Source organism: Lipotes vexillifer, unplaced genomic scaffold (genome assembly GCF_000442215.2).
Source record: "Lipotes vexillifer unplaced genomic scaffold, Lipotes_vexillifer_v1.1 scaffold1143, whole genome shotgun sequence".
Lineage (NCBI taxonomy): Eukaryota > Metazoa > Chordata > Mammalia > Artiodactyla > Lipotidae > Lipotes > Lipotes vexillifer.
The window spans coordinates 1,015,753-1,032,697 of NW_006770581.1; the positions used below are offsets into that span (position 1 = coordinate 1,015,753).

Here is a 16,945-nt window from a genome sequence, read left to right on the forward strand (position 1 = left end):
TTTTGCGGTACGCGGGCCTCTCACTACTGTGGCCTCTCCCGCTGCAGAGCACAGGCTCCGGACGCGCAGGCTCAGCGGCCGTGGCCCACGGGCCCAGCCGCTCCGCGGCACGTGGGATCCTCCCAGACCGGGGCACGAACCCGTGTCCCCCGCATCGGCAGGCGGGCTCCCAACCACTGCACCACCAGGGAAGCCCACAGCTTCTACTTTTAATATCAATTATATTAGCAATATTTAAACCCGGGTTTTCAAGAAGGAATACTCATTCTCTGTTTAAACACAACACATCCCAATAATCCAGAAATGCACTGAGTTAAAAGCACCCACTGCCCAATCCCAGATGTAGGCACTGTGGGTGCAGACCTCTCCTTCTTTCCCCTCTGAACAAAGTAGCACCATGTGACTTCATTGTTCTGTTCACTTGTTACCTCATTGTATCTTGTAATCAGTGGTTGTCTTGAAGCTATCGCAGTGGTGCCATCCATCTTGAGATAGGAATACTTTTGGGCCCTAAGGAATACTTCAAATATGTCCAACATCTGTTTGGGAGAAGGGGTGGAGGATGTAAGAGTTTAAAAATCAAATGTACACCTCCAGTGAGTACTCCACATTTGTGTAAAGAGTCACATCCTTCCCAAAAGGCTTATATTAAAAGGGGTTTCCTGATTCGAGGAAGATAAATATAATTACTGCAAGAATATTTTTGGTATTCCATACTGTTAATTCTTACAAGTTTTGTAATCAGCACAGCATTTATTTGAGTTCAGACCCAAACTCACCTGCACCCCAGAATCACATGGTAATAAACCTTTTTTAAAAAGCCGACTTCTGGGCACCAACTCTAGAGAAAGATCCCATCTCCCAAAGAGCTTTGCAGGCTGCCACTTCAGGGTCAATGGGTGGATCTGCTTTTGGAATCAGTATTTGAGACAATACCTCATTTTTTGAATAATGGTTGTGAGTCATAAAGAACCAACTTGTTTCTTGCATGAGGTTTGTATACTCACCTGTCTGGACTGAGAAAACAGCAATACTCGTTGGCCCTGCTTGTGCCATATTTTCAACAAGGACTCAACGACTATCATTTTCCCAGAACGTTTCCAGTGTCCAAACTGATCTTCCCCTAGTTCCTCATCTGGAATACCTTTAAGATTCTTGGGGCCTCCAGAAAAGAGATCAGGGTGGTTGCAGATTTTTCTTAGGGCTACAAGTCCAGAGAAAACCTATGGTACAAAAGAATTACGTGCACTCAGATTACCCCACGTAAAATACTATTCACTCCGGAAGGAAAGGAAGGAGGCTGTTTGATATGTAACAGATTAAAAAGTAATTCGTCACCAGCTTCTTAGTTTCCTCCCTAATCACAGCATATTAGGAGCTGGAAGAAATCAACCTTTACACATCTTTTCCTGATAGGGCAAGTTCTCTAAAAACAAAAAAAAATCCTTTTGGACCAAACATATCCACCAGGGTCACATTCAACTGCTGATGATTTATTTTCCCTCTAGAAAAAAAAGTATGCAGTTCACAGTAAATAAAAAACTGACACACCTTTTAAATATAAATAAGAAACATCATGCCCATCTAAAATTCAGGGAAATCTATCATGTAACTTAACAAATGCATTTATTATTTTTTAAAACATTTTTACTGGAGTATAATTGCTTTACAGTGGTGTGTTAGTTTCTGCTTTAAAACAAAGTGAATCAGCTATACATATATATATATATCCCCATATCTCTTCCCTCTTGCGTCTCCCTCCCTCCCACCGTCCCTATCCCACCCCTCTAGCTGGTCACAAAGCACCGAGCTGATCTCCCTGTGCTATGCGACTGCTTCCCACTAGCTATCTATTTTACAAACAAATGCATTTAAACATTATACTCCTAAGTACCTCACTAGAAGTTCTGTATTTTAACATGAGAGTCAGAGGTTGAAATTCCCTTTACCTTTACATTAGTTTATCAGAAAACATACCTACGTGGAAAATCCACGGATGGGAATGACGTGCGGGACTTTTCACTCAGCAGAAGGGCTTGGAGACCCAAAGTGAGAGAGCCCCCCCACCCGCCCCAACAAGAGGGAATCTTTCACAGGTTTCACCCCTGACTCAAGTCACACTCAGCAGTATAAAAACTCAAGTGGAAAAAGATAAATCATAAATTAAGCCAAAAATCAAAGAGTATGGTAGTTTTAACTAGTAAGCGTTAAACAAATAAACAATAAACGATCTGAACAAAGCAGGAACCCCATCACCACTCGCCAGAGTCATCTGTTACTTGTCTTTCTTCCTGGAGATCTCTGCTGTCCAACACAGCAGTCACGAGCCATGTGTGGCCACTGAGCACGTGAAGTGTGTAGTCCAAATTGAGATGTGTTACCAATGTAAAATACCCAATTTTGAAGACTTAGCACAAAAAAGAGTAAAATATCTCAGTAGTTTAAAAATTTTGATTACATATTAAAATATTTTAGATACATCAGGCTAAATAAAATATATTATCAAAGTTGATCTCACCTGTTTTGCTTTTTAATCTTTTTTAATGTGAATACTAGAAAAGTTAAAATCACACATGTGGCTTGCGTTCTCTATCTACTGGACAGTGCTGATCTAGACCACCTAGCTTCACAACTTGGAGACACGTGAAGATAAGTTAAGGGGAGATACAGGAGAGATGAATAAATGTGAATGATTTAAAAACCTCCTAGAGATGCCAATGACAGATGAAATAAATAGTAAGAGCTGGGTAAAAGAACGAAAATGCCTTAATCTGGAGGGAAAAACATGTAGATACTACGGAACACAGGCAGCCTTGTCACCCACACTCATCTCTATCTGGCTCCATGCAGGAGGCAGGAAAGTGTATTTCCGAGCATCCCACACTGCTCAGCTGTACCTCCAACGAGGATGGACCAAGGACTAAGGAAGTCTTACATGTCAAATAAAAATACAATTCACGCTTCAAGATACTGAAGCACAAAGAAGTTGAGTTTACATGAAGCTTTTGACTAAAGCTGATGATAAACTTACTACATGTGCTGAATGAAGAGACGTTTACCCACATATATTGCTGAATATGGCCAATAACTAAAATGTCATTACTTATACAAAAATGTATAACAGTAATCCTTCCTCTGTGCAGCCCAGCAGTCCGGGGCTGCTCCCGACATGCTACAGAGGAACAGCAATCCCTGTGGGACCCACCATTACACACCCTGTTGTCTAGTGCATTCTTCCACTAGACCATGCAGTGCTGGGTTCAAGTGTAACAGTGCTGCAGTACAGATAAAAAGGGAGCGTGCTCAAACTGTGTGTTCTCTTCTGGAAGGGCTTCAGATGAAGGGAAGGTTCACACCCAAATATTTTCAAGAGGGTAATAATAGTGAATCCTTGACTAGTACTAGTTTCCCTTCCTCCCCCACTTTCCTTGGTCCACAGTTCTTTCTCCAGCTTCTATTATTTGGCTGACCTGCATCTCTCCATTGAGAATTCTGTAAACTTCTTTGGAATCAATGAAATTTTGGTAGACTTTATGTTGCTCATCTGTAAGACGGCAAAATAATACCTAAGGGGAGAAAGAAACAGAGCTGAAAGATAAAACTTAACAAAACAAAATAACTAAAATATTAACAAAATTTACTAATCAAAAGAGCACGATGTATGTAATTTTCAGCATACCTTTTAATAAAAACAAAACAAAAAGAAGCCACCTCTCAGAGCTGAGCAAAGAAGAGCTCCCTCCTCTCAAGAGCCCCCTCCGTGTCTGCCTTCCATCCACTTTTTGGTCCCCGTGCCATTTGGTCCCCACCCCACTATCCCAGGAGCCCCTGAAGCCTGGCTTCCTGCTCATGGGGAAGTTCAGGACCAGGTGCACAGCGCTTCCTCCATCCCAGCCTCCGAGTGCTCAGACCATCTCAGCTCGCAAGCCCCTCAACCCACACTTCACTTCAGCAAACCTGACCAGGGACCTTAGCCTTGCCGGGTACACGCCCTCCCTTTCCTGGAGTTCTAAGCCATCCCCAAGTTTACCAGACTCACTTCTGACAACCCCTTACCCTGCCAGCCCAACAGCACCTACTAATCCACGCCCCCACATTCCCCTCACCCCCCGACATTCTGCCTCTCAACCCTCCTCTCCTGCTCCAAGACCACTGCCATGCCACCATTTCACGGCCTGTGTTCCTAGGCGGGTCACAAACCCACGGTATCTTCCTTCAGCTACCCCTCTGCCACCCACTGCATCTGCCCTGCAAACTTCCTAACGAAGAGGGACTCAACTGCCTGCCTTCTCCACTCCTTTCTGGTAAGTGCTGAGAGCCGCTGGGCACAGCCGCACCAGGGCGGCGTCCTAGAGAGGACCCCCTGCTCAGCACCTGCTCACAGCCAGACAGCGGGGACAACACTCCTCACTCTCCCCAAGCCACCCACCCACCACCTGTGTCTCAACCTCTACCTAAAAACATCAAAAACAAAAACACAGAAATAGAAACTGAAGCTATCAGGCCTGACTTCCTAAGTTTCACTCTGTAAAATGTATCCACTCCTTCACCTGTCACACCTAGTTGTTCTCCTTTATTCTCAGACCAGTAGGTCCCTACAAGGGATCCAGGACAACCCTTTCATCTTTGCACCAGATCTGAAAACCCACTCATCTTCCTCAGATCAGTGCTCGACACCTTAGATGCTCCAAAAACTGAGGGGGATGCTTCCCTGGTGGCACAGTGGTTAAGAATCCGCCTGCCAATGCAGGGGACATGGGTTCGATCTGTGGTCCGGAAAGATCCCACATGCCACGGAGCAACTAAGCCTGTGCACCACAACTACTGAGCCTGCGCTCTAGAGCCCGTAAGCCACAACTACTGAAGCCCGCGTGCCTAGAGCCCGTGCTCCACAACAAGGGAAGCCACCGTGATGAGAAGCCCTTGCACCGCAACTAGGAGTAGCCCCCATTCGCCGCAGCTAGAGAAAGCCCGTGCACAGCAACAAAGACCCAACGCAGCCAAAAATTAATTAATTAAATAAATATATTAAAAAAAAAACTGAGGGGGAAAACTCCCTGAAAGGATGCGCAAAATGACCACCTCCACTTCCGCGCCCTCCAGTCACTCCTGAGCCCAGCAGGCTCACCTGTCGTAGGCAGGTATATTCAGTTGTAGACTAGCCTGCCCCACAGCACCAGAGACCACACCTGTTAGCCTCACCTATTCTGTGTGTGAAAAGCAGGGTGAATGCCAAGTACACCTGTGCTTTAGGAATGTTTTGATAATTGTTGTATTTACAGACCTGTTCATTTTTATCTGGCAAAGAAAGGCTCATTTTGACATCCGACTTCATTCTCCGCAGTAGGTATGGATTTATGGTATCTCGTAGAACACATGCACACTTATAAGCAGTTTTAACCTTTAATAAGAGAAAAGGGGAAACAATTACTGTATATCTAAGGAATGCATTTGTTCTTACCTCTCAATTGATTCCAATGCTTAAAAAAATTTTTTTAAAAGAATGACCAATGGTTGTACAAAATTGTTGGAAACAGTAGGAAAATGGTTTGCAAAAATTTAAGTTCCATATACTCCAGGACGCAGTAGCTTTCATAATAATATCATCAATAAAAAAACAAAACAAAACTTCTCATTAACCAAAATGTACGAAAGAACAACTGGTAATTTTGTGCCCTGTTCCACCTCTGTTTAATTATTATTACATAGTTAAACCCTAAAGTGGAGATTTATTCAGTGCTTGACCCCCTCTAGGGAAAAAAACTGCTTTCAAACAAATCTCAGTTTATAAGCTTGTACTCTCCAATAGCCACAAAGGAACTGCTACTCCGCAAGACTGAAGATCAAACACTAACTCAGGGAAACGCTGCAGCAAGGGGAACAGCAAATAAGCAGAGATTACTGCCCACAGGAGACTCAGAGAGTAAGTTCAAGAAAAGCCCTATGATCCCAGAAATGAAAGGTCACTCCAGCCTAAAATGGAGCATATGGCTCTGTAATGGAGCACAGCCACATGAGATGGGTATTAACTGTCCAGAGAAAAACAAAGACCCACAGTGCAGGAAACCACTCTCTCTGCAATTCACTTAAAGGCAAACAAAGAATTCAATAAATTATTGATACTTTGAAAAAAATCTAAATAGGCTTAACAACCTAGTAAATACTATTTAATGGAACAAGAAAATTTCCAACCAAAGCTTAAATTTAAGAAAGTTATCAGCAAAATGAATAATTAAAAGAGCTTGAATAAACACAGAAAAATTCACGTTAAAAAATTAACATGGTTGGGCTTCCCTGGTGGCGCAGTGGTTGAGAGTCTGCCTGCCGATGCAGGGGACACGGGTTCATGCCCCGGTCCGGGAAGATCCCACATGCCGCGGAGTGGTTAGGCCCGTGAGCCATGGCCGCTGGGCCTGTGCGTCCGGAGCCTGTGCTCCGCTACGGGGGAGGCCACAGCAGTGAGAGGCCCGCGTACCACAAAAAAAAAGACAAAAAAACAAAAAAACAGTTTTACGTGGACCAGCAGACAATAACAAAGAAACTCCATTCATCAACAACTTCTGGTTACAGGTAACCCTGTAAATGTATCATTCAGACATTGATAAAAAATTACCTGAAGATGATAATCAGGTACATTTTATGGCTTCTAATGCTGAGATAAATTCCAAATTTTAACAAGACATTGCAGTCCTACCAAGGAAGCAAGTACATTATTTAAAATCTTCCTAAAAATATATACAGCGTGTTAAGGAAACTCTGCCCACATGCTCACGTCTACCTCCATTTCTCTCCTCTCGAAGAATGAGTGAAATGTTGATGGCGCTGGAAACCCAGGGCTGGGCTGGTGAGTGGCCTGGCAGCTCGCTCTCTCCTGCCCGTCTACCCTTCTGGAAAGTCCGCCACCCCCAGCCCACTTGTGCTGAACTTGCAAGGGTTGGAGATCAGAGTGGCTGGGGACGGGTCTGTTTCTCACACCCCACTCTCCCCAGAGGATGATCTTAAGCTCTAAACTGGGGTGGGGATGTGAGAGCAGGGAAGACCAAGAAACCGTATTTTAGCTTTGACGTCATGCCACATTCTCCAGTCCAACTTTCGAGCCAATTCTATATTGAATTCCCTTCTGCTTCTTGTGTCTGCCTCTCTGTGAGTAAAAACGCACAGTGGGGATCCAACTGTGTTCCTTCGTCACTCCACCTCCCCACTGCTATGGAAAATGGACACCTTGCTGAGCCCGCTCATGCTTCCTTCCGCTTCCTGAGGAGGCAGAGTGATAACTCCTCCCCAGTTCTGCCTCTCCCAGAGCCTAGTCACCTTAGGCAAGTCACCAAAACGCTCAGTCTCAATAATAACCTTGAGCATGAAATGAGGAGGCTCAACTAGGTGACTCCTCGGGCTCTTTTCAGTTCTAAAATCCCCTGCACAGGCTCAATGTACAAATCCAAGGGGCAGTCCCTGTTTTGGGTAGTTAATGTTCTTCCCCCTCACCTTCCTCAGCCTTTTAGATCCTGATCATCCCCACCCAGAAAGCCTGCCTTGACTCCCACAAGCTCTGCTATTGGCTATCTCCCCTGAGCACAGTCTTCATTACCCTATACCGTGATCATGTGTTTACCACTTTCCCCCCTGCACACTCTCCACTGGACCAGGAATGCTATTCAAGGGAAGGCTCTGATTGTCAGCCGTTTCCCATCATTTTAGCCCCAGCCTGACACACAAAATATCTGCTGACAGACTATCTTCTTGGGATTCACTATTTCATGGCAACTATGGACTTAAAACAAAAAGGAGCAAACAGGGCTTCCCTGGTGGCGCAGTGGTAGAGAGTCTGCCTGCCGATGCAGGGGACACGGGTTCGTGCCCCGGTCCGGGAAGATCCCACATGCTGCGGAGCGGCTGGGCCCGTGAGCCATGGCCGCTGAGCTTGCGCGTCTGGAGCCTGTGCTCCGCAATGGGAGAGGTCACAACGGGAGAAGCCACAACAGTAAGAGGCCCGTGTACCAAAAAAAAAAAAAAAAAAAGGAGCAAATAAAAGCAGTACCTCTGCTCCCAAGGACTTTACAGTCTAAAAACGGAAAAAAGGTAAGTGCACAAACTTCTGAAACGAGGACTTCAAGGAAGAAACAGACCATATTTGCACCGCCTCAAAGTATACCCCATAAATGACTTACTAATTATAAAGGAGAAGTGGTAGCTTCAAAGAGTTTAGAAATCTGACACACAACACCTTGCCCAGTAATCAGACCACCACCGACGAAGGGACAAACCAACAGCATGTGCCTCCAGATACGAGTAAAGCACTGAGAGGTCACTTCTGTGTACCCCTGTTCAAAAGGCATAAGCTGATTCCAATCACAAAGAATGGAAAACAAACCCAAGGTGAGGCACATTCTATGAAATAATAGGCCTGCAGTCTTCAAAAATGTCAAGTCATGAAGGCAAAAGAAAGATCAGAGAAACAGCTTCAGATTAAAGGAGACTAAACAGACACGGAAATTACTGGAACAACTGGCACAATGTGCATGACAAATAGATTAGATAACAGAATTACATCAATGTTACGTTTTCTCCTGATTTTGATGTTTATACCATGGTTATGTAAGACAACATCCCTGGGCTTCCCTGGTGGCGCAGTGGTTGAGAGTCCGCCTGCCGATGCAGGGGACGCGGGTTCGTGCCCCGTTTCGGGAGGATCCCACATGCCGCGGAGCGGCTGGGCCCGTGAGCCATGGCCGCTGAGCCTGCGCGTCCGGAGCCTGTGCTCCGCAAATGGGAGAGGCCACGACAGTGAGAGGCCCGCATAACGCAAGAAAAAAAAAAAAAGACAACATCCCTGTTCTTAGGAAATATACACTAAAGGATTTGGAGAAAAGGGGCATCGTGTCTACAATTTACTCAGATGATTCAGAAAAAAAAAGTATAAATTTGTGTGTGTGTGTGTATACACGGGGGGGGGGGGGGGGGGACACAGGGGGGGTGAGAGAGAGACAGAGACAGAGACAGAGACAGGTAGGGAAGGAGGGAGGGAAGGAAAGATAAAGCAAATATGGCAAAATGTTAGCAAAATGCTAACCATTAGGGAATCTAGGAGCTATTTTTACAATTCTTGCAACTTTCTGTTAAGTTTGAAATTATTCCAAAATAAAGAGTTAAAAAAAAAAAAAGAACAGGATACATGAAGGATAACGGGGATTCAGTGGAGGAAGAGAGCTCCCGTAAAAGTTAATTAAAAATCAAAAATCATTCAATCTCAAAATTTTAAAGGTATTAAAATGGTTTTTGACAGTCCTCTAATCTTAAAGGTCTAAAATTCTTTTTCTAGTTATGTATTTTATTTCTGGCTCAGTCATAACCTGGCTGGTACAGGCCCCCACCTGAGAGCTGTGCAGAGACCCAGCCTCTCATGGAGGCTGGAGCCTGCCCCCAAATGCCATAAACCGCCCTCCAGTTGGCCTCACCTCCTAACGTTCCTGCCTGTGACAACCCCACTCTACCAGTCACCAGGCCTGAAACCTCAGGGGTCAGCTGCAGCAAGCTCACCACTCCCTCACCAATTTCCTTTATCTTATCAACCTCCACATCTTGTTTGTTCTGCCTAGAAAACACCACTTGGGACTCTTGCTCTGGACCTGCTTTCTCAGGACCATCACCCACATCCAGGTGCAGGCTCTCATCACCCTCACCCCCAACAATTCCTACAGGTCCCCCAATGCCAGCCTCCCTCCCACAACTACCTGTAGCCTGAGTAACCGTCCAAGAACAGCCTGCTCCCAGCCTCCTGCTCAAACACCTTCAGTGGCTCTTCCCTGCTTAAGCGCTCCTGCCTCCCTTCAAGGCCCCCACTGCCAGCATCCACAGCTTTCCTGCAACTCCCCCAAAAGCATCTCCAGTCCAGTCAAGCGTGTCTCTTCACTGCTCGTGGTCACACAGAGTGGCTGTGTTCATACTGCTGCTCTAACCTAGAATGTCCCACTTTTCCCAACCTGTTCTCCCAGGATCAGGTTAAAGGGTATACGTCTTGTTAAGTCTTCCCTGGTGTCACCTTTGCTAAGCTTGTAAAGTACTTTATAAGATGCACTACCCAATTTGCACTATTACATGCTGTCCAGAAGTGACTCACTCTTATCTCATAATTTCTGACTGCTCTTGAATATTTTAAATGATTTTTTTAAAACTCATCTAGAAAATTATGCGCTATCAAGCAAAAATAATTTTGTGGTTTTTATCAGATACCAATTTATAAGCTTGGTCATTTCCCTTACATTCTGAATGACTCGGCTACAAAGTATAGTATTTAGTAGGAACGTTTTAAATATTAAAATACCAGAAGTGCCACCTGCCTGATACATTACCTGTACTGGGGAGGCATTTGCATACCCTCCCATGGTGATGGGGACTGAGAACTGCTCCATAAACACAGGCAACGTGCCCAACTTTCCCGGGAAGATGAAATCAAAGAGGGACCACAGCTCACGGAGATTATTCTGCATCGGTGAGCCAGACAGGATGATGCGATGAGGGGTGCGGAACTGTTTGGGGAAAGCAAGGACTTTTCTGTTAAATTCACCTTTTAGCAGATGATCACCAACCCTACCCCAAAACACTCCCATGCAATCTTATTATTTAACACAACTACATATTATTTTGGTCTCCTCTAAAACGCAGATATTTTATGAAACTTTAATTCTTCAATTACACATAGATTAAATATATATATATATATATATATATATATATATATATATAGACAATGGCAGTGTGGAATCTGGCTTAAGAAGATTCTAACAACTGATCCCTATAAGAGACATTAAGTAATGTGAACAACTAGAATTTTAGAAAACATGATTAAGTGCAAGAATGAATAGTGTTTTGCATTAAGGCAAAATGTGTATTTCAAATTTCTTATGCAAAAGCACAAGGAAAGGGCTTCCCTGGTGGCGCAGCGGTTGAGAGTCCGCCTGCCGATGCAGGGGACACGGGTTCGTGCCCCGGTCCGGGAAGATCCCACATGCTGCGGAGCGGCTGGGCCCGTGAGCCATGGCCGCTGAGCCTGCGCGTCCGGAGCCTGTGCTCCGCAACGGGAGAGGCCACAACAGTGAGGGGCCCACGTACCACACACACAAAAAAAAGCACAAGGAAAGATTAAATAAGTCTGTTACTAAAAGCAGTTTATTCTCAATTAAATATTATCCACCTGGAAACCCTCCATGTTATTAAAGGTCACACCTGTTTGCAAGCAAGAGTGATGGCAGCATTTGGATTCCGAATTTTGTGTCCTTCGTCCAAGATCACGTAGTGCCAGTCATGCCTGCTAATATCATCTTGCATCAGTCGAACGTAGGAGTAAGAAGTGATCAAAATCCCATGACAATGAGCAATATCTCGAATTAGTTTCTCCTAAAATGATGACAAAATGGTAAAGACAGTTTCAAATAAGAAGTTAAATGAGGATGGCTCTTAAAATCAACCTTCTAAGGACTTCCCTGGTGGTCCAGTGGTTAAGACTCCCCACTTCCAATGCAAGGAGCATGGGTTCAATCCTGGTCGGGGAACAAAAATCCCACATGCCATGCGGCGTGGCCAAAAAATATATAAATAAAATCAACATTTCATGTGGAGAAAAGGGAACCCTCCTGCACTGTTGGTGGGAATGTAAATTGATACAGCCACTATGGAGAACGGTATGCAGGTTCCTTAAAAAACTAAAAATAGAACTGCCATATGACCCAGCAATCCCACTACTGGGCATATACCCTGAGAAAACCATAATTCAAAACGAGTCATGTACCACAATGTTCATTGCAGCACTATTTACAATAGCCAAGACATGGAAGCGACCTAAGTGTCCATCGACAGATGAATGGATAAAGAAGCTGTGGCACATATATACAATGGAATATTACCCAGCCATAAAAAGAAACGAAACTGAGTTATTTGTAGTGAGGTGGATGGACCTAGAGACTGTCATACAGAGTGAAGTAAGTCAGAAAGAGAAAAACAAATACTGTATGCTAACACACATATATGGAATCTAAGGGAAAAAAAAAAAGGTCATGAAGAACCTAGGGGTAAGATGGGAATAAAGACACAGACCTACTAGAGCATGGACTTGAGGGCATGGGGAGGGGGAAGGTTAAGCTGTGACAAAGTGAGAGAGTGGCATGGACATATATACACTACCAAATGTAAAATAGATAGCTAGTGGGAAGCAGCCGCATAGCACAGGGAGATCTGCTCGGTGCTCTATGACCACCTAGAGGGGTGGGATAGGGAATGTGGGAGGGAGATGCAAGAGGGAGGAGATATGGGGATATATGTATATGTACAGCTGATTCACTCTGTCATACAGCAGAAACTAACACACTATCGTAAAGCAATTATACTCCAATAAAGATGTTAAAAAAAAAAGAAAAGAAAAGAAAGAAATAGCCATAGGTACCAGGAACAAACAGGGGATGGGCAGGGAAGAAATAGGTGAGTGAGATTAAGCGGTACAAACTTCCAGTTGCAAAATAAATGAGTCAAGGGTGAAATGTACAGTGCGGGGGAATGTAGTCAATAAATATGCAATGTCTTTGTATGGTAACATATAATAATTAGACTTATCATGAAGATCATCTTGAAACCTATAGAAATATTGAATTACTATGTTGTGTAACAGGAATTAACATAGTATTATAGGTTAATTATACTTCAAACACAAACTCAGAAAAAGAGATCATAGTTGCGGTTACCAGAGGTGGAAGATGGGAGGGAGGAGGAACTGGATGAAGGCAATCCAAAGGTACAAACTTCTAGTTATAAGCTAAGTACTAGGGATGTAATGTACAACGTGATAAATATAATTAATACTCCTGTATGTTAGGTATGAAAGTTGAGAGTAAATTCTAGAGTTTTCATCACAGGAAATTTTTTTCTATTTCTTTAATTTTGTATCTATATGAGAGGATGAACGTTCGCTAAGCTTACTGTGATAATTATTTCATGGTGTATATATCTCAAATCATTATGCTATACACCTCAAACTCTACAGTGCTGTACGTCAATTATATCTCAATAAAACTGGAAGGAAAAATAAATATAATAAAATGTTTAAAAATTTTAAAAAATCAACCTTTCAATCATGATACAATCTAAGGCACTTTATAAATATGTACACAAACATAATACATACAACAGAATTATACATTATCAGCAGTGGAAGTTTATGTTTCATTAATCTGTAAGTCGTAAACACTGACTAGTATGTCCACTACTATGGGGGAGGAGGGCTCATAAGAAGAGCAGAAAAAGGTATAACATGTAAACACTTACCCAATTTTTATTTCTCCAAAACATCCTTTGTGTCAATTCTTGTTAAACTGAAAACAACACAGTAGATGGAAAACGGTTTTTTTTAAAAACGAACGAAAATGAGAGAAAAGCCAAGGAGACAAGAAAGACAAATCCAGGAGCTCTGATGATGTATAACATGAATTCAAGAAGGACAGAGTACAAAGGATATAAAAGAAGTGATTTTAAAAATGACAGAAAAAACTTCTGAGAGCCTAGAGTCTATAGAGAAAAACACCAAAACAGCCATACACCTGGGTACACACCTATTAGATGTCTGAATCCCAAAAACAAGGGAAAACGAGAAAATGCTGCAGCTTCTAGTCAGAACAAAACAGACTGAAAAAAGATTCCCTGCAAAGGAAAAAGACTACCTGCTCTGGGTATCTTTTCTGCAACACTAAATACGTCAGAAAACGAAGGGCAAATCTTTCCATAATTCTAGGGGGAAAGCAAAGACCCTGGGATTCTGCACTGATCCAAATTAGCAGTCATGCTTGACAGAAAAATATAATAAATTCCACCTTTAGCTGGGCAAGGACAGAAAATAAACCAGCAAGCGATGGCCTATGAACAGCATGCTACCTCCAGCCGGTGCAGGGGTGCGGTCACTAAAAGAATGCAGCTCCTTTCCCTGGTGGGAGAAGAAAGGTGCTCAGGACCCCACACTCCACACAAGAGCAGGCAGCAGAGCTCCCCGCCTCATGCTCATCACAGACTGAGTGCTCACAGCAACTCTGAGAGAGGACAGAGTTCCTTACCCCCAATTTACAGAGGGGAAAACTGTGGCTTAGAGATAGTAAATAATATTATCAGGTCACAGAGCTGGTAAAGTGGTGGTAGGATTTGAAAAAGCAGCCAACTCCAAAGCTAATATTAACTAAATATTAGGCAACACTGCCTCTTACTTTACTATAAAAGAAAATATTTTTAAGGGAAGATTACATGTAATATACCTACCATTCTAAAATTATCAAAATAATAATTAAGTAAATATTAAAACATTGTTTTAAATACTAATGAAACTGTTATGAAATTATCTAAAATATAAAAAGGGATCTATTTTTGCATGATTATAATTCCAGTTTAATTTAACAAACCTAGAGTGAGAACAGGGGAAATTAATTAGAGTGTACTAAATTAGAGTGTACTAAAAGTCCCACCTTATCAATGGTAGAATGGGGCACAGGTGATGAATACTGTTCAATTCTTTATCATGACAGAAAAACACGCTGAAATGCATTCATAAAAAATTTAAGCCCAGGGCTTCCCTGGTGGCACAGCGGTTGAGAGTCCGCCTGCCGATGCAGGGGACACGGGTTCGTGCCCCGGTCCGGGAAGATCCCACATGCCGCGGAGCGGCTGGGCCCGTGAGCCATGGCTGCTGCGCCTGCGCGTCCGGAGCCTGTGCTCCACAACAGGAGAGGCCACAACAGTGAGAGGCCCGCTTACGGCAAAAAAAAAAAAAAATTAAGCCCATTCATTGATTAATAGTTGCTACTTCAGCATAAATACCAGAAAAGAAACAGACTGTAGAACTATGAAACCACTATCAGGAAAAAAACAGATATAGGAATAGAAAATTTTCTAATAGGAAATAGAAAAAGAATTAAGAAAATATAAAAAGCAGAAAATACAATAAACAGAAAATAAGACAGCTGGCTTCAGACCTAACATTTATGTCAGGGTCTCCATGTGACAGTGCTCTGTCAGCTGTGACCCTTTCCACTAGGCAAGTACGGCCAAAACCTGGCCTTGTGTTTAAGAGATGAGACCCAAACTAGACTGGTGCTGAGAGTTAAGAGTACGGGAACTATTAAAGATATCCCAAGGAAATGCAAACAAAAACAGGGCAGGATCAGAAATACAAGTATCAGACAACAAGAAGTGAACAGGAAAAGGAGGGCTTCTCTTTTTGTATTTTAAGGAGACAACACACTAGAGAGAAGAGCCAGACCTTTACCTGCCTGCCCGGAGCACTGCACCAGAACCCAAGGCACAGCCCTTAGAGCTATGCTGGCAAAGTAGCACATCCACAGCCGGCAGGGGACACAGCCACAGCTTCTCAGAGTTCGACAGTCAGAAGAGACAGAGGAAGACTAAAGGCAACTAAAAGTTTATAGTTAGGATCCAAAGGATCTGAGTCTCTCCATCAGTGGGCTCCTTTTAATAGCTCTCAGCAGAGCCTTAACCCACACAAAAGATACTCATTCCCCACACCCTACTGAGGCTGAAATCAAACCAAGCAGCCAATACAATTGGCTAAATAAAGACAGTGAGACAGTAAGATAAAAACAAAAATCAGTGAAGCTTAAGGACAAAACCTGGTAGAATTGATAGAGAAAAAAACTAAGTAACTCTTTGAAAAGACCAAAAAACAGACAGACCTCTGGAAAGTCAGCCCGAAGAACAGACTCAGATGGGCAGCATGAAAAACATTAAAGGAGTCACCACAGAGGCAGAGAACACAAAATGTTAGCCAATGCCACGTGCAATCCAATGCCAAAGAATCTGAACTTTGACAGAGAATGTGAACATTACCAAAATGGACCCAAGAAAAATGAGACAAACCAATCAGACCACTACTGAAGGACTTGAAAAGGATGTTATGCTTTTCCCACCAGAAGTCTACTAGACCCAAAGGGTTTTACGAGTGAAGTAGAAATCAATCCTGTTATTTAAACGGTTCCAAAATACAGAAAAAGATAGAAGGCTAGCAAAACCCTGTTTTCAAAACTGACAGAAGCAACATACTCACACAGTGTGTGTACTCCCCAACTAGAGATTCATTACTTTATAAATAAAATCTAGCACTATATTAAGCTAACAAGGCACAACAGAAATAGAAGAATAGCTAAATATTAGGAAAACTAATACAATAATTCATGTAATCATAGTCATACAAATTTTATAAAATTCAACATCTTAAAAAATATTATCTTAATAAACAAGGGTTAAAATATTTTTTAATTCAATAGAATATAAAAGGGTGTAACAATGGCCAAGAAAATTCTGAAAGAGGAAAAGAGAAACTTTTCTCATGTCATAATACACTCAAAACTTCAGAGTTAAGAGCTATAACACCTGGTACTAGTAAAGGTTCAACAGGTGAGAGCTGTATTATTAATATGACTACTGTTTTGCCATCTTCCTATTCATGATTTTCTGCACCTACACAATAGGGCCACACCTGATTTAATCATTTCTTGACTTTTTTTTTTTTTTACCTTATGATGAATGCAGCACTAAACACCTCAAGGCTCACAGCCTTACAAACACACGTATAGACTCTCCCATGCCTCACCTTACCCACTTCTCCCTGACTACACTGCTATTCCACTACCACCGGCTCTGCCACGGTGGCTAGTGTCCAGTGAAGAAAAGCAGGCTGTCCAGAGATGCGCTGTTCCACCTCGAACGCATCCCACCAGTCCTGAGACTTTTAGAAGCCAGAGCTGATTTCAATAGCTCCTCCACATCTGAATTTTCCACTGAGATTCTGGGCAGGCAGCTATCCCAACTCTATCCCCATCTCTTCCTCCTCCTGGGACAGCAGTGGCTGCCAGAAGTCCTGAAGCAGGTAGGGAGTGGAACGACAGCACACCGACACACAGGA

At 43.1% G+C, this 16,945-nt stretch overlaps 1 protein-coding gene across 1 annotated transcript in view; it reads right to left on the reverse strand.

Annotated features, from left to right (window-relative positions):
- The window catches only part of ERCC6 (ERCC excision repair 6, chromatin remodeling factor), a 69,184-nt gene that overhangs the window by 7,485 nt on the left and 44,754 nt on the right, over nt 1-16,945 (reverse strand). The window contains exons 8-13 of the mRNA XM_007446238.1: nt 11,224-11,394; nt 10,350-10,526; nt 5,285-5,401; nt 3,471-3,566; nt 1,008-1,223; nt 429-539 (exon numbers count right to left, since the gene is read on the reverse strand). Coding sequence (XP_007446300.1) covers nt 429-539; nt 1,008-1,223; nt 3,471-3,566; nt 5,285-5,401; nt 10,350-10,526; nt 11,224-11,394 — 888 coding nt within the window. The remainder of the gene's footprint in view (nt 1-428; nt 540-1,007; nt 1,224-3,470; nt 3,567-5,284; nt 5,402-10,349; nt 10,527-11,223; nt 11,395-16,945) is intronic.